Below are 19,401 nucleotides of genomic sequence, written 5' to 3' on the forward strand. Positions count from 1 at the left end.
TATTGAAGTTTTTGTTTTTCTAGAAATATTTTAAAAAGAATTATTTTATTCTCTCATCATTGCCATATGCCCCAAAGATATATATTAAGCCTATCTATTTGCAAATTCTATTTCTAAGAAGTTTGATAAAATGTAAATAAGTTTGTCTTAATGGTTTTATCATTTCTTACTATTCCAATCAATTCAAATAATGAATAGCTTTTCTGTAACTTTTTATTATTTATACATTCTCGGAAAAGCTTCATTTTATTATAAAAATATTCGCCATTTAGTTCAGTCTTATTTTATTTTCATTTATATTTTATTTATATTGTCTTATTTTTTTTTCTTCTAAGTTTTCTAATAATGCAAAGTAGATAAAAAAATAAAATGAAATAGCATAATGTGTCTTGTTTAAGGATCTAACTTTTCTAAAATAGAAATAATTTTAGAGCAGCTTATTTTATCAAGAAAAATAGTTTCCTTTCAAATATGAATCGAAAATATTCTTTCCAGAATATTTATTTCAAATTCATATTTTATATCATATTCCGCATTCCATTTCGTATATCATTTTCGTATTCGTATTTTATATCAAATATCCCACTCAGGAATTTAAGTAGTTAAGGAATAATAGTTATAATAGTAATAAATAAGATGATAGTTAAGGAATTAATAGTTATAATAGTAATGAATAAGAGGATAGTTAAGTAATTAATAGTTATAAAATTAAGCTGTTAATTATGTTGAAATAAATTTTGAATTACGTTGTTTTCAAATTGCACAAACATAAATTGCAGACAGAATTATTCTGACGCTTTTAAATAAAATATAGTTTTATGTTGAATACATTTTTAATATACTTTAAAGCATTTACTTATTTTTAAGAATTTATTTAAATTTAAGATGCAGCGATTAAAAAAAAATCTTATTACTGTTTGAAAATAGCCACAGACGGTTCAAAATAAGCATTCTGAAATTAGAAACTGAAATTCAAGCATTTTTGCGCTGTCAAAAAAGAAAATTGCAATAAGTTACTTCACGTTAATTGCACTAAGTTACTATGTTAAGAGATCCATAATTATGCGACACACAGCAAATTTCTCGGTGGAAAGTTCAAGTGCACATACATGCAATTTATGTCAGGCAAATCAGTAGCGATTAGTATAGTCAAAGAAGCGATTAATGCCATGAAGTACATTCATAACATTTGAATAAAGCATATGTTTCCATCGAAGTATTTATCGACATTTTTGCACAGCATTTTATCCAAAAGTGGGAACACAGCTTGAGTTATGAGTCTTCTACACTACTGCCGTCAATGCATTTCACGCCACTATGTCCAACAATTAACGGCTAGTTATACGCTGCGTAGTTATTGTTTTTCGCTCAGAAAACATGGATTGCAATATATAACTTTTTTTCCGTAACTTTTCCGGAGTTTTTGTTGTTGTTGTTGCTGCTGTTATTTGTTTGTTGTTGGGTGATTTTGTTAATTTTAAGTTGCTGCGGGGTTTTTTGTTTGTTGTTGGAGTTTTTTATTGTTGCTGTTTTGTTGTTAGGATTTTTTTGTTATTTGTTTGTTGTTGGAGTTTTTTATTGTTGCTGTTTTGTTGTTAGGATTTTTTTGTTATTTGTTTGTTGTTGGAGTTTTTTATTGTTGCTGTTTTGTTGTTAGGATTTTTTGTTATTTGTTTGTTGTTGGGTTTTTTTATTGTTGCTGTTTTGTTAGGATTTTTTGTTGGGTTTTTTTTGTTGTTGTTGTGGTGTGTGTGTGTGTGTGTGTGTGTTTCCAGACATGCGGAAGTTTCTGTAATTCTCTATTTTGTAATTATCTATTTATTCTCTCTCTTAAAATAGCTCTTTAAATTTATAACATATATATATATATTTATTTAATAATATACATTGAAAATTCCCTTTAATTTCATATTGCAAAAACCTTTATATTATATCCAATTAAATAAGAATTATTAAATATTCTTCTATTCATGAATGAGATTTTAATGAATGATGAATGAACTGATGAATGAGATTTCACTGAAGGATGTAATGAACTGATTAATTCATTAAAGAAAAATTTAGCTTCTAATATTTACAATGGCATTACTAATAAGGCATCTAAACAAACTGTCTTAAGAATAGAAACTTCTAATTGAAATAATGATTTGAATAAATTCACTACTACTGAGAACTTCTGAATGAATATTTCTCTTCATGAATGAATCAGAATTAAGAGAAAAGAAAAGTGTAGAAAAAAGAAAAACACAGCGGCTTATAACAGATCCCTATCTACCACCAAAGCAAGTGACAGGAAGATGCTATCCAGTTACGGTTTCAGTTACCCCTCTTCTCCTTTTGCCCTTTAACAAGTGGGGTCGTTTGGGGTGTAAGGCAGTAGCAGCCAGACAACTGAGGGTGGAAGATTCTTCCTTTTTTTTTTTTTTTCACAGCAATGTTTTTCTTCTTAATGAAGCCAGAAACACTGCATTAACTCTGGTGTCAGCGCTGGAAAACGAAGTGACTCAGCCTTAATTTTCACCACTGACTCGTTGGGAGATAATTTATTTCGGTCTCTAAAAGTGCCACAAGAGACTGGCCTTTTTTTTTTTTTTTTTTTTTTTTTTTTTCCTCTGGTCACCCGATTTTTCGAAGTGTTTTTAAATATGCTTAGATTAGAAGAAAAAAATCTGGCACCAATGAAACTGGATGGACTTAAAAGTTTGAGTACTGATCAAAAGTGGTCATTGCCAACATCTGTTTGTTTTTCATATTACATTTTTTAATACTACCATATAACATATTTATGTTCTTAATTTCCATTAACAGCTGGCAACGAAAAACAAGGCAATATTTTAAAATTAGCACTTTCATATTACATTTATAAAGAACCCACATTTTTTTAATGCTGTCACTTAACAATATTTATAGTTCCCCCCTTCATTGAGCAGTTGCCAAAAAATACTAAGGCAATGCTTTAAAATTAGCAATTCCATATTACATTTACAAAGAATTTACAAATTTTTTTTCATACTGCCATTTAACAATATTTATATTTCTTTCTTCAAAGAACAATTGCCAGAGAAAACTAAGGAGATACTTTAAAAGCAACTATCTGCGATACCTTTTACCCATATCCTTCTATTTTTCTTAGTGAAATATAATGTACAGAACGAAAAAAATATTAAAATCGTTCAAAAAAAATTCCACCTCAAAATTTTGATAAATGTTTCCTTTTAAGATACCTCCGAATACCCAAGAATTATTTTGGATTTCAAAAATTCTGAGATTCTAAAATGCAACATGATCTTATTGGGAATGTTGATAGCAAAGATTAAAGAGGTTTGAGCCACATTATGAAAATTTCCTCATAAATATCTTTAAAGAAATTATTTTAAGTACTCTATTTTTAAACCACTAAATATTTTCCATTTGTATCTCAGAACCAATCTCCATAAAACAAGAGAATATTCTTCTAGAATAATAAATAAAGTGAAGGATACTTTTCAATTAGAATAACCAAAAATAAGCAATTTGAAATTCTAGAAGCATATTTAGTGGTTTGAAGAGTAAGAATATATACATAGCGTAGTTGATTCCGCAGTTTGTTTTCATTTTTGTAATGTAAATAATACATTACGTTAACAGTAAAATAATTAAGAATTCACGTTAATCAGCTGAGTTCAGCTTTTCGTTCCTGGAAAAAAATGTCTCAAATATGTTGGTTTCAAGTGAAACGTGAGTGCTTTAGCTTATAAGTAAATAGTTAATAGTAAAATTTTAACAAAAAAGTTTAGCTAAATTTAATTCAATTCTAAACATTTTTCTTCTTTTTTTATATATAAATGTATGGGTACATGCATACTTTTGCTACAAATGCTAATGTTAATTTGATGCAACGCAAAAAAAAAAAAAAAAAAAAAAAAAATAGAGGATCATATGAAATTTTGATTTGCTATCTTCATTCACTATCATTCACAATTACTTCATTCGCTATCTTCATTCACTATCATTCATAATTACTTCATTCGCTATCTTCATTCACCAGCGATAAAGTCATTTATTTGTGCTAGCCAAGATTTTAATAGATTAAATTAAATTAATTTTGTGGGTTTTAAATTCTTATGTTTTTTTAAGGATTTTAGGTTTAAGTTGATCATGGAATCACGAGTTTCCATCCGAGATTTAAAAAAAAAAATGACGTAATTGGTATAGTGGTTGTAGTTGAAGAACTCAGTCGTGAGGTATATTGTTTTGTTTTTTTTATATATAGAAAATGAACTAAGAAGTAATGATTTTGAAATTTCTTTAAAAGTGGGAATTTATGTGGGATAGATGATCAATGGTAACAATATTTTGAGGGGTCATGAGCTTTCAAATGAAATAAAAATTGGTGAAATATAAGAGGGAATAGGAGGAAGGAATTGACGAATAAGAAATAGGAGTGGTTGGAGCTAGAATACTAGTTCTTTATCATCGTTTTTTAATTATTTTAAATATATAAATATAGCATATATAAAGGTTATATATATGCTATATACAAAACTTATCTGCAAATAATTGGGAAATAAATGTTTCAGAAAGTTGTGTGCTTTCAAATGTAAATATGTTTCTAAAAAATATCAAAGAATGATTCGAAATAAGCTGTTTTATACAAATTACAACGCGAGCCTTCTCATGTAGCAGTATATGGTTGTATTGGAGAAAATTAATCTACTTTAGCTATGTATCGGAACTTGCTATCTCGGTCGCAATAATAAAGCGAGATACCCCAAATCACCCCGGGGCAGTCCCAACTTCTAAATACTTATTTAACTTAGTGTTTCTAACCTCCCACTAAAATATCGAAGCAGACATTCTAAATGCCACTTAAGTTAAATATACGTGCAATGAATTTAGTACCAAATGTGGATTCACTATTATAGAATCTTAAGAGAGAATTACCTGAGGGCCTCGTAAAAGTTTAACAAGTTCTCCAACCGTCCATAGGGGGACTATTCTTTATTGAACAAAACGTATGTCTCTTCTTTATTTCTTCTATTTTCGGACATTAATTCTTGATTAATATTCCGATTATGTTTAATATGTTTTTCAGTTTCGATAAATTAGCAATTAGTGTCTTGAACTTTCTAAAAAGTTATTACATAGTTTCTAATATCATTCGTTGACTGTTGGAAGAGTGATAAATTCTGGAAAACAACCACCACCATCATTATTATTATTAAATTCATCTGAGTGTTCTTCATTTTATTGTGCATTTGAGTATGTGGCGGATTGAGAGACATTATGATGTTGTGGCAGGTTGGCGATGAGCGAGGATAGAACCTGGGACCTTGTGGTTCGCAGTCCAGTAACATGACCATGATACAAAAGCAATTACTTGGGTAGCGTAGTTATTAACTTGCTTATAAGCTATTCACCACAAGTACAGATGGCCAAGTGTAGTGTTTAATTTCCCAATATTGTGAAGAAAATCGAGTGTATTCTTTAGATTTTTATTCATTTACTGATTGGATCATTATTTCGATGGATATAATTGCGGTATCAAGAACGGTTGATCAAATTTCAATTATTTATGCTTATAAAATTTTTTAGTTAAGTTGTTAACATGCACACGTAGGGACAAATAGACTTCCCGTCAATGTATTTCATCTAAGATTTAAAAATAAATCTATAATTTGGGAATAAAGACAATAACCAAATGCCAGCTCTTTAAATCTTTGCTTTTGTTTCGGCTATCACAGATAAACACTATTCCAAATATGGTTTTTCGGACTCGGAAAATTTATAAACAAGTAGATGCATTAAAAATCTCGAGGTTGAACTTTTTTTCATGGTTACAGATCTTTCTTGCCGTCTTTATGTACAAGAAAGTAAAAATTCAATTTGACACGCATAGCATAGGTTTATAGTATTAATTCTATTACGTCATTGCAAGAATATGTTTTAGTTAGAAAAGAAAACTTGAAAGGAATAATAGGATATTCTGGATATCATGAAAAACTTTCTTTTTTTCTGTATGGATGAGAAAGCAAGAATCCAATTTGTCACGCATATCATCGGTTTATATTTATTAATATCGTTACATCATTATAAGCCTTCGTTTTAATTAAAGGGAAAAAAAGTCTTTAATAGGATAACTGAATATTCTGGATATTTCATCGACCGAATGACCTTGACATGAAGAGGATTCCAACGTTAGTATCTCTCAATGACGGTTAAAAAGGTCAACTTACGTTACGGAGGTCAAGTTTTTTGTACTTTTGAACAGAGTTGACAAGTTGAGAGTTGTTGGTGCAACTTTACTTTCCTGTCTCTCTCTCTCTCTCTCTCATTTTTTTTTATGTCCCGGTCGAAAAAAACTGATGTAATTCGACATGACGTATATTAGCTCTCCGACACTCCATTGATAGGGACCGGAAAAGCTACGAGTACTCCATAAGTTTCCGTCTTCACCAAGTTCCCAGTTCTTCACGCATTTCATTCAAGTAGTTTTGAAATCATGTGAATGAAAACAGAATTCTTTAATTTAAAAAATATTATATCGCAGAAAAGAATTAAAAATTATAAAGCTGGCAAAAAAAAGTTCCAGATCGCCTTTTCGAAACCCTTAGTTCATATTTTTCCCGCTTACAAAGGAAATGAAACAATCTTAGTCTCTAATAATAATAGAGAATGTGTGCTCAATAAAAATATTATTGTCTGGCCTACAGCTGCTAAATTTGACATAGGTATATTTTGGAACATGGAAGTGTGACCTTCACAGTGTCTTTTTTAAATTTTAATTAAATTAAAATCTAAGCAAAATTTTGGCGTTTTGTTGCAATAATTTCCAAAAATACTATCCCTCAAAACTGATTTTTACATAAGTAAATATATATATATATATATATATATATATATATATATTAAAAAAATGTATTTTTAATTGTCTTGTGTGGCTGACGTCCTTTGCGTTTTCAGTTTCATGTTCGATTGTAAAAATGATTCATTTCTATTGGATTTGTCAAATGACTATTTAATTACTAAAATTAATTACTATTATTTTAATTACTATTCAAATGACCTGTTCCATTACTTTAGTAAACCTTGTTTATTAATTTTCTCTGTTAAAACTACACAAAGACTTCTCAGTAACTTCTTAATTGTGAACCTATAGCAAAATACAAGAATATCTGAGCTGGCATCTTCCCTCCCTCCCTTTTGTCAAATATCCTCTACATAAGGGTGATAAAAAATTAGCAATAAAAATAAATATGTGTTTCAAAATCTACTATTATGATACATTCATTATTCCAGAAAATAAAATAATATTGTAGCGGATTGGTATGAGCGGGGATAGAACCTGGGACCTTATGGTTCGCAGCCCAGTAACATGACCACAATACAAAAGCAATTGCTCGTGTAACGTAGTTGTTAAGCTATTCACTACAGTATTAAAATCAACTGAACATCTGAAACAAAAAGGACAATTGTAGTTTAAAAACGAGACCGAGAACTTCTAATGACATTTATCCACAATAAACCGAATTGTACAGTGTAAATTATCTTTCAACTTTTACTATTGACTAACTGAATCAAATGAATAAATAATCAGTACAAATGTGAATAATTCGTGGATATATTCACCCTTCCCGGACCTCAAACTATTGGATTTCTTCATTTGGTGATTCATGAAGGAGGCAGTGTACAAGAAACTGTAAAATTTTCACCCCCCCCCCTTTGCTAAAAGACCAATGTGGATGGAGAACAATAAATATGATGTGTCAGGTTGTGGGTAAAATTTGTAAAACAACAGATTATAAACTCATGTGGGTGAAAAATTCGTATATCATGGAATAAATTCTATTGCATTGTATTCGGTTCCTCGATTTAGGAATCTGATTTAATATTTTGCAACAGTAGATGAAATAGAACAGTACATGTCAGATTCTTTTAAATATTACTTTGTAGTTTTTGAATTTCGTTCTAAAATCCAAACTCATGGCCATTTTTGAAATGAAAAACTTCATACTTAATTACAATAATAGTGAAGAATCGAATCGCGAATTTTTTAATGAATATTTCATGAAGAATTTTTAATTTATGCTAAAAATTCTAAATCTATAAAAAAAAATATAAGTATTTTGCCAAGATAAGAATCCTTGTCCTTTTAAAAGAAATTCCAATTTTAATTTGAGGAATAGTTAACGATAATTTAAACTGACATTTTCCACATAAGTAAAACAGACATTTTAGTTTTAAAAAAAGTTTGTTTACGAGAAATTTCGCTTTTAGAGAACACATGATAAACTTAGAATCACTTGGAAGATTGTCTTTTCCTTACTTTTAAATTAAACTAAATGTAACCTTTGTAATTAATCCTTTGAAGATCGACAAAACAAATTTTGCTCAAAGCTCAACTTTAAATAAAAAGCGTATTTTCTATCACTAGTATCGTTAAAGTTTATTTTCTGTTTTAATTTGTTTTTGTATCATTAGAATTCGAACTCGTCTCTAAACACAACCTCAGGGACTAAAAATAATGAAAAAATATGTTGGTATATAGTTAAAGTTGTGAAACAAAACAAGATTTTGCATCGAAGCTTGTACGTTTTAGATTAGTTAAGAGCTTTCCACTAGCTTTGAAGAAAATAATTTCATTATTTTTTTCTTTATCTAAGTGCTAAATATTACATGTAACAATATGAAACGATTTTTGAAATATACTTAACGCAGATATTTCTTAGGATAACAAAGTAAAAGTTACTTCTTGTATAAATTTCCCATTCGCAACTTTTTAAAGAACTTAAGATAAATATTTTTTATGATCACCTCATGTTTCATACCTACAAAGATAATAGAAATTTTGTGTATAAAACTGCTATGATGTATGCAAAGTCTGCACCAAGAAATTCTCATTTTTCAAAGAATATTTTCTTTTTAGTTAAGACTTCCCTCTTGAAACAAGTGTGCAAAAATGAAAATTTAGTTGGAAAATATCGTTCAATTTTCAAAATCTAACCGAAACAGAGATGCATGTCTTCTTAAATATTAACTTTTGTAATATCTCAAAAAATCTTTATTCTGAAATTCAAACTTCACCTACGTTGAACGAAAAGAAATGCTAAAAAAATGCTTCATTCTTTTGTAATAACTTTTGTAATTCTGAATTTATTGAAAAAAGATAATTATTCATATTTCTCATTTTTTCCACCACTATATCGACTCTTGGGTATATAAGAGCCTCGGTGAAAAATGGCAGTCTAGACTTCAGGACTCTAATTTCAACGATTCTAGATTCCGGTCTCATTGGAGACCGCGGTGGCCTGGTAGTGAGGTCACGGCCTCTGGAACCCGAAGGCTTCAGGTTCGAGAGCTGATTCCACCGAAGAACCGTCATGTAATCGGGTATGGTACACAATAAATCCGTCCTCCCACTGGTGTGGTGTAAAGTTTGGAGAGGGGTACCAGCTGAGGTGTCGTCCTCGTCATCTGACCGCGGTTCAAAATTGCGAGGTCCGTCCCAAAATAGCTCTATTCCTGCTTTAAAATGAGACTTGAATATAACTAAACTAAACCCTGTCTCATTCAAAATTAATAAGTCTCTGCTACATGTTAATTTAGTTGTTGACAAATATACCTTCCACTAGTGAGCACGGAAAATTGGTATTCTCCTAATCAGGTGATTAAAAATAAATATCAGGAACTAAGAACAAATATCCAACTGTCGTTATTAATTAAATTTAATCGGACCTAACTCTAGGAAAAATAATGAAGATGCCTAGCCCGGAACATTACGATTAGGTAACTAGATCGTTATCAATATTCAAACAAGGAAAGTTTGGATTTTATTCATTAAAATTTAAAAGATTTTACGAATGAAAGAAAGAAAAAGAAAGAAAGAAAGAAAGAAAGGAAAAATTACGGAAGAAAGAAGAATAAGAAATTCCTTATTCTCTTCAACTTTTACGAATTACATTTTTAGTGTGTGTGTGTGTGTGTGTGTGTGTGTGTGTGTGTGTGTGTGTGTGTGTGTGTGTGTGTGTTAATACATTAACTCTCTGGTTGCGTAATTCTTTAAAATCACTATTTAGATGCGATGTTTGCAGCTATTTTTCAATCAAAGTGAACGGTACTATATGCTACACGATAATAATATGATATGATAAAAAAAAATCTGTAATCGTAAAAATAAACACTCTAAACTGCGAAAAATGTGGGATGCAACATAAAATGGGCTGATTGCCAATCGGTGGAAATCGCGGCATACGCAGCTGGAGGTTTAATAATTGTTTTATTTTTATTATTTTAAAAAGTCTTCAACTTTTATTATTGCATATTTTTTAATACTACAAATATCGTTCACTGTGCACTGGTGATTTCTTTTATCCTCTGAAATAACCCTAATGGATTTCCAAAATTATACTGGGATTAAGCAGGTTCGAATTATCAAATAGACAAAAGTAGGCAATTATTGTATCTAGGAACCCCATAATTGTAAACTTCGAAATTTTTTTGCAGTATTTTGAAAGATATTTCATTTTTGTACTCCTTTCTTTTAATTATGAAAACTGTGCAATCAACTTATTCAAGTGAAAATTAAATGATTAAATTTATTTGAGAAAAATATTCTTGTAACACTTCTAATTAATTATCATTTAGAATTTTTTATACTAAGTCACTTTATAGTTCTAAATGCGGAGCTTTATAATTTTTTCAAAAAATACCGGATCCTATCATAAAATATTAGATTGCATTAAGAAAAATTGTCTTTTTTTTCTTTTGCTATTTTGTTTAAAATTTATTTTAAATTTCAGTCATGCATTTTTTATTCGTGATATACTAGAGTCAGCTCTTCAGAAAATGACATCTAATTAAGCGTTTTACTATTTCAATCTGTCAAAACTTGCTACTTAAAACTACCACAAGAAAGATTAAATTAAAATTTATTTTGAAAAATAATTGGTTTTTAAAGATTTCATTGCCCCAATATTTGCCAATGCAATCTTGTGGCAATGAAATATTTGGCACTTATCAATTAATTGGTTAATATAATGGTATCTAAAAGGCTTAATTTGGTCCTGAAGGGTACAACAGCGGCACTATTTGAGTTACTGTTACAAGAGCCTTAATAAATGTAAACGGATGTGATACTATTATTTCGAATTCTCAAAATATTTCTGTTTAAAAAGTGACAAAAATTCACCAATATTTTATATCTATAACGCTTCTTATATCTGAGCTTATTCACCTCGCTACAGCACTGAAGCTGAGCATTTGATGACTATCCCTTGAAGTAAACTGATACCATTAAAAGGAAAAATACAAAAGTGAAGTTTCGATAATATTTACTAATCAGTGTCATCAGTGTACTACTTCATCATCTCTATTTACATCTTGAATGGTTTATTATACAAAGTCCTTCTTCGATTGTCTGCGGTTACAAAGTTACACTTCGTCCAAAGAACAACTCTTCAGTCTTAACGATGCTATCTCTGGAGCGCTCATTCATTCAACCGCTATTACTTTCCTCTTCGTTGAAGCCACATTAAAAAACGATGATAACCGTAAAGCCAGCGTTTTCCCGCTCTGTCACATTATCTGCCGGCGTACATCATCCACGATAATTCTGACCTTAACACTTAACGCCGTTTCTAAAAAATGGGGGTAGTCGCAAAACAAGCAAAAGTCTGCCGTACTACTTCCAGCTCTGGGTGCGACTGGCACTTCCGCCCTTGAAAGTGTGGCGTGGGAATCGGAAGGAGGCGAGATATGAATGGGTTCGTCAACGAGAAATGGTAATGAAGTTGCCAAGTTTTTACGGGAGAGCGATAAAGTTTCAGTCAAGGTTGCCTCTTTAGGTTCAAGAGTGGTCAAGGCGCGCTAAACGATGATTACTCAGCCGGGTTCTTGTTGTTGATGGAGGGCGATTAGGATGGGTGAGAATCCTCGACCATCCTGCATTTAAGGGTCTCTTCAGTTAATGCATCTTTAATAGCTGTAACTGAATGGTCATTCTCATTATGATTTTTTAAGTTTACACATTAGTTGTTGCGTGGATTTTATTCGCGAAGTAATTTGTAGTGAATATCGATAATGCTTTCGCTTGTTCATGCGTTTAAGGTGCAAATTTTGATTCATTTACCATTAAAATATTTTTTTTAAAATTCATTATTAATTATTTAATCATTGGGAAATGTTCTAGGAAATAATTCATTTGTTTAACCAGAAGAAAGCCTATATATTGAGAAATGAATGTAATTATGAATTTCACTGTTTTCTGCTATTTTAACGTGATGCATTTCACACACTATATATTCATGAAAATTACCAGAATGACTTTTTTTTTTAATGAAATTAGTGTAAATTATACTATTAACAGTACAGTTGTTGTTTCTCCATGATCTAAAAAAAATAATAACGTCTCTAAGTCATCAGTAGAACCAGTATAATAATTTCTTCCTCTAATATTTTTTACGCTTAATTTGAATTAAAATGTTTTGCTACTAAAACTTTACTAGACATCCGATTCAAACAATTTTTTATCCAAGGGTGCTTCCCTAAAATAACATTCATTTACTGGCAGTCCTATAGTATCGTTGGTATGATTCTAATGTGTTGACTGGGTCTATTTTCAATAATCTCAAGCCATAGACACTAAATGTTTGGAAAAAAACTGTCAAAGGACTTTTTAATGCAGTATTATATAAAACGGTACTGATGAATTCTGATAACAAATTTCCGTGGGTCCGAATTCGCTTATTAGGCATTTGAATTCGTCATCCCAACTCGCGACCGACGAAGCACACATGATCAGTAACATATATTGTGGCCCAGTAAATATACAGTATATAAAAAAAAAATTTAAAAAAAGCGTTTAGCTCTATTTTCTCAATATCTAATTATTTGAATTACATTTTTAAATAGTATAATTTTTTTAAATTTTTAATTATATTAATGTCATAAAACAGATCAATAGTGAATCAAAACATTGTATCGATTATTAAGATTATTCGTCCACCAATAGTGAAAAATATTTTAGCAAAACAATAATAAATTAATACCTTCTACATTATTATTAATAATAGCATACAAATATTTATTTATTTATACAGACATTACAAACCAGCAGGCTTAAGAACATTCGAAAACTGGCATATGAAATTATCTCTATGGTTAGAAATACTTTTCGATGAGCAATAAAGTACACTTATGAAAGAAAAAAAGTGTCCTGTCAGTTCCAGAATTACAGACCTTCACTTCGGTTTTAAAAGCAATCATTAATAACAAGGCATTTCTTCGAATTAGAGAAGATGGTGTCAGATGCCAACTGTCGAGAACAAGTGCTAAATTAATCCGATGCCCTAACTTTTTTTAATAATCTATTTTCAGAATGAATCTATATTTCTATAAAAATTTAAGTTTATTTACTGCTTACATATCTTTTTTTATTTGGACCTTATTAATGTTTAAGTTTGACATACTCAAACACTAGGAGGAGGAGGAGGGCTCCCAGAAAAAGAAAAAGAAAGGAAAAACGTTTTAATAGGGCACTATGACCTGAATAAATTTTAAAATTATAAAATTATCCTGTAATCCAATTGCTTACAGAACAGATACGTAAATTAAAATTAAAACATCTGAACTACTGCCTTTTTTTTTGTTTCATCTAATTTATTACCGTTACTGTTTTTCAATAAATAGTATTTCATATATTTTAGATATTTAAGATTTCATTATTATACTCTTCAAACATAAATGAGCGGATAGACACATAAAACAATTTATTTCTTCTTAAAATCTTTGTTAATGCAGCCATAACTTTAACATGTGTGAATACTTATAAAAATACTGTGCAAAAAATTAATCAATATAAAAATACTTTTGAGTTATATATTAAAAAAAATTTCTTAAATTAACACTCTGTTAAAAATATCTTTTGATATATTTTAAACAAATAAGCAAGGTAAGTTATTGATGATTATAAGAAATCAGCAAATTCAAAAAGATCGAATTAATTTTACTTTTTGAAAAATTGAATATATTTCGATTTAAATATAAATTAGATAAACATTACCTATACTGAGCATTGATTCGTATTGATATAGTTACCATTTTTTCCTTAATTAGTTAATATTGAATAATTTAATAGTTGATTTTAAAAAATTGTTTATATTTTTGATTTGTAAAAACAATTGTATTTTTATGCTTTTAGATGCAGTGATTTAAATTAAGAATGAATATTCAAGAATATTTTATAAGGAATGTATAAAAAAGAATTAACATTCATTTTTTATAATCTTAAGCAATGTTTGGTGAAAAATAAAGAATAAAAAATGGTAAAACAATATTAGGCAAAAATAAAAATTTTCGAAATGTTACAATTTTGTAGAATAGCGAATAACCATTGAGCTGAATTTGTTAAAAAGTGGAAGGGGGCGGAACTTACCATGCACTTGTTAGGCTTTTCTCCGGAATGCACCCTCATGTGAATGAGTAGTTTGTATCTGGCATTGAACGGCCTCAGTTTCCTTGGACATCCAACCCAAAGGCAGCTAAAGTCTTCCCTTTTCCGCTGGTCGACATGAAATTTTTCGATATGACGAACAAGGCTGCTCTGGCTTTGGAAAACAGTCTTGCAGTCTACCCAGTAACAGATGAAAGAGCCAGAATTATTGGATTTTCGACATTTAGGTTGAGACCAGGCTGGCTGTCTTTCTATTTCAGCAGTTCTTGTAGTTGAACTGGGTTCAATGTCTGAGTCTTTTTCCCTCTTTATAACCGTATTTGTACTGAGTCTTAGCAAATCATTTTGTTTAGATGCGTACATACATGATTTGTTTACAGATGGTGGGACTTGTTGTTGTCTTTCATCAAATACTGAAAGTTCATGATGGATTTCATTGCAATCTGTTGATTCCTTATTGCGATAACTAGCAAAATCTAACACTTCTGATGAAATATCAGTAGATTCAGGATATGTAGACCCACAATCAACTGGTGAATAATAATATTCCTTCAGTCTTTCTTCATAATCTAAAAGCTCGCAAACATCAGAGCTTTTCAAATCGGATAATTTGCAATTTTCAAGCCACTGGTCTTGAACACCTTTGTTCAAAGGTTGAGACTGGCTTTCTGTATCTTCATCACTGGCTTTGAAATCTCTGAAGAAATTCCCTTTGTTCAAACATGTCATATTCAGTGGGATCCCATCGTCGTTTCTGGTCATGGGAGTGTTCCATAAATCATCAAGAATATTGTTCTTGGCACATGATGAATAAGTTTGTTGCCGAGAGCATGAAAACTCAGTATTATCACTACAAGATAGTACAGAATCCAAACTCCCATCGTCACTGTCTTCGCCATCGTAATACAAAGGTGAAGATGATGGATGATTGCTGAAGTCAATGTCTATTGCTGGGGAAAGAAGATTACCGAACGGTATGTCTGCTAAGTCGCTCGGTAGACTCTTTTCACCATCACATGAACTCGTATCGTAAGAAAAAGTCGACATTCGACCATCTAAATTGTTGGTCAAAGAAAGTCCATCGCTTCCTGAAATATCACACCAGTCGGAAACGTCGTGTTCGGAGCTTTCGAACATTGTCGTATATATCGGAGAGGAAGAAGCGGAATCGAATGTTCTCGATTCTACATCACTCGATGGAATTCGTTCCAAATGCATTTCGATATTGCTTTTCAAAAATCTTCAAAAAACTGAAAGAAAATAATATATATGACAGATTACTCTTTTATTATCATAAACTAATTTGATTTTTCCAAATATTTACTAGTGAAAATTTTGCAAGCATCGTCAATTTTTTCGTTTATAAAATTGTCTTAAATTAAGAAACTAATGTTTAAATTTCTTTTATCTTCTTGATACATGTAAGAAGATTTTTTTTTAAATTATTTGATTTTTTTTTATCCTTTTGCTTCCTGTATTTCGTTCTATCCCTTTTTTCAATTTGCCTTTGTTTTCTTATGGTAATCAATTCTGCCAAAACTCTATTGCAATTATGAAAAAAACTTTTGAAATCAGTCTTATAAAAAAAAAACAGTGATGTTTTCTCTACCTTTTTTCATATAATTGGATAACATGACGACTCTTTTTAGGTTTAGATTCGTATTATAAAGAACATCGAGGATGCAATTTAGGCATTTCCCTTTTCAATCAACATATATAAATTAGACTTTTGACGTCAAAACCAAGTCAAAAATTTTGTTTACCTAACTGATGCGCTTGTTATAAATTCTTATGGTTATTTTTTATTTCACGCCAAGAATATAAAAAAAGAAAATTTGATTTACCAAGATAGTTAAAATGATTTCAAAAAAGAAAGTTGTTGCAAGGCTTATTTATATTGGACATTTTTTATAAAAAAAAATCTTTTTGATTCTTTTATAAAAAATGCATATAAATTATCTCACATAAATTTTTGAAACCATTTTATTAAATTGAAAACCAGATTAGACAGACTCATATCGATGCATCCATTTTATATCGATTTGAAAAATCAATCATCGAAGGTTGTTCGAGTAAGATAATTCAAAATTCGATAGAAATTTACAAATTTAGAAAAAAGACCATATAGTAAATTTTGTCCAACTCAAAACATTTTTGAGTACACAAATATGCAAGCATATTCTAAAATTCTATTTATTCGAATTGAGGGACATCTGAAATATGAAGATTCGTCAAAATCCCCAGATTAAATTCTTTGATGATGGCAATATTTTCTTTACACTTTAGCACATTTTCACTTTTTTACATATAAAAGTACAAAAAACAGCGCGACATAAACTAGAAAAAAAAGTTAACTAATTAATATTGTTGCAAATTGAAAACTAATGCGGCATTAATGGTACTTTTTTGTAATGTCATTTTAAATAGAAGTAACAGATTGTCACTTTACATTTGAAAAAATCCAACATTTTTTATAATGTCATTTTCAATAGTGGTAACAGATTGTCACTTTACATTTTCAAAGAATCAACATTTTTTTGTAATGTCATTTTTAATAGAGGTATTTTCATTTTTATATCATTCTTATATTTTTAAAAATCCAATTTATACACTTAAGAAATTGGTAAATTAAGAAGTAAATTACTTTTTTCTCAGTTAAATCATTTTTAATTATAAAAACGGACTGAAAAGGATGGCTTGTGAATGTCTATGAGATTCTATATGACGTTTGATAATACGCAATCTATCGAATCCCTTAATAACTTCTAGAACAGCTGTCGTCACATTATTTAAATATTGTTGAAAACATGTAAGAAAAAAAACCTTGTTCATTATATAAAAGCACTTAAAAAATTGTTAATTAGCACAACGCTTTATAAAAAGTATTCCAATACAGCAGACAATTAATTTTTATTTACATTGAAGCATACTTTTTTCATATTATGAAGAACTTCATTTTTAATCAAAACTAATTAATGTGGAAAATTAACTGCAAAATACAATAATTCTTCTAGAGCTTAAAATTATTTCACCAAATGGCTCATAGATATATATACAAGATTTCAGGATAAATTTTATTTGTACAAATCGTCTTAAATATTCTTCACGTAGCCGATCGAATAAAAATTGGCAAAGCCATTTTTACAAAAATATAATTTTATAATAATTATATTATTAATAATAATAATTAATTATATTATATTAATAATTAGATATAATAATATAATTATATTAATAATTAGATTTTTCACATAATTTTTAAAATTTACTACTAAGGTACTTGACATGAATTTAAAAATATATCTCTTCACTAAGCACTATAAATTAATATTTCCAACACAAGCGGCTAAATTTTGAGATAAAACTACTTGTAAACATTAAGCAAAAAGTTTAATAAAAGTAGCTAATGAAATCTTAGTGCAGTAAATTCCCATGTCTTTAAAAGCATATAAAAAAAAGTATGGACGCATGTCAGTTATCCTCCAACTGCACTTTCTGTTACATTTTTATCTTGCAAAATTCCAAAAGGATTCCAAAATTAAATCTGCGTGTTGCATCACCATGGATGAACGAAGCTGAATATTTGACGGATTCATTTAAAATCGAAATATGGTAATTTGATAAAAAGCGAGTATAAAACAGTAAGTACAGTAATTACGAAATTATGCACATTTATTAGAAATGCCTTAATATTTTTCAGAAACTGTAACTTGGCGAAAACAGTTTATTGAAAAATAATTTATTTAAACTGTTTGAAGTAAATATCTAAACCAAACCAAAGCAAAACAGATAAAACATTTTAAAAACAAAAATATCAGTTTTGTCATTTTTAAAAGATTTTCAGTTGACTTTTAATTTTGTATATTTTGCAAAAAAATTAAAATGCAACAGTTTTAGAAGAGAATCTGAAATTCAGATAAATAGAATCTCTCCAATCAAATTTTCATTATCGCTATAAAAGATTTTCCAAACTTTCTTAAACTTGGCAAATTAGCAAATATTAATAATCTAACTGAAAAATTCATAATAATGCATTCAAAAAATACATAATTGCAAATAAAAATACATAAAATTCTATTTACCTTTTAAGTTGCGCTGCTTGATTTCACGAGCTCTCTATTGTACTTTCACTCATGCAATTACATATTCGTGATATAAAATTAAACCAAACATTGCTTTTAGGGAAATCTTACTACCGAAAAACAATATCATTTAAAAAGGGCGTGTTGCAGCAAATTAATCCATAAACAAAAGAAAGAAAATGAACTTTGGAACCAATTGAAAACCGAAAAGTTGAAAAGCGGAGTAAAATCAAGAACTGCCATTGGTTGGTCTCTTCCCGAAATACTGCATTTTCATTGGTTTCTGATGGAAGCCCGGGAACTTTTAGCTTGGAGTCTTTTACGTATAAGAAAGGTGTGAGCTAACTAAATTTCATTCACCATTTTGCTTCTTTATTTTCTTTTTCTTTTACCAACATCTTTTCATTCATAAACAGCTGCAAGACTGGGCGACAAATTTGTGCTGATATCTTAGACGTAATGCGTTTCATTTTTTATTTATTTTTTTTTTTATTCATCGTCGTCGTCTAGTTTTATCACTCGCTATATAAAACTTCCTCTCTTTGTTTTTTATTGCCAACTGACCTCGAAGAGCATCATCTGCTTCGCTGTGTCAGTTTTTGAACTCTTTTTTAAAAAGTCGCTGCATAGCTAGTTAGGAAAGTATCTCTTCATTTGCATAAAAAAGGACTTGGAATGCACCCTTGACCAAGAACTTACATGCAAATTATGCGAAGAACGTCCGGCCTTAACCTTGACCACTGACTTTGACCATGGCTGTCCTTGTTTTAATTTTAATTCTCATCAATTTTATTGAGCGCACTTCTCTCTTGTAGTAATTTTTTTTTAAATTCAATCTTCAGTCGGCTATTTCAAAGATACATTTTACATGATAATCTGAAATGCTTGTTA

At 29.6% G+C, this 19,401-nt stretch overlaps 1 protein-coding gene across 1 annotated transcript in view; it reads right to left on the reverse strand.

Annotated features, from left to right (window-relative positions):
- LOC129962924 (zinc finger protein Xfin-like) overlaps window positions 1-18,564 on the reverse strand; it is a 35,239-nt gene extending 16,675 nt beyond the window's left edge. The window contains exons 1-2 of the mRNA XM_056076925.1: window positions 18,511-18,564; window positions 14,411-15,678 (exon numbers count right to left, since the gene is read on the reverse strand). Of these exons, the coding sequence (XP_055932900.1) occupies window positions 14,411-15,646 (1,236 nt within the window). The 5' untranslated portion in view covers window positions 15,647-15,678; window positions 18,511-18,564. The remainder of the gene's footprint in view (window positions 1-14,410; window positions 15,679-18,510) is intronic.
- Window positions 18,565-19,401: the final 837 nt, after the last annotated feature.

Source organism: Argiope bruennichi, chromosome 3 (genome assembly GCF_947563725.1).
Source record: "Argiope bruennichi chromosome 3, qqArgBrue1.1, whole genome shotgun sequence".
Classification (NCBI taxonomy): Eukaryota; Metazoa; Arthropoda; class Arachnida; order Araneae; family Araneidae; genus Argiope; species Argiope bruennichi.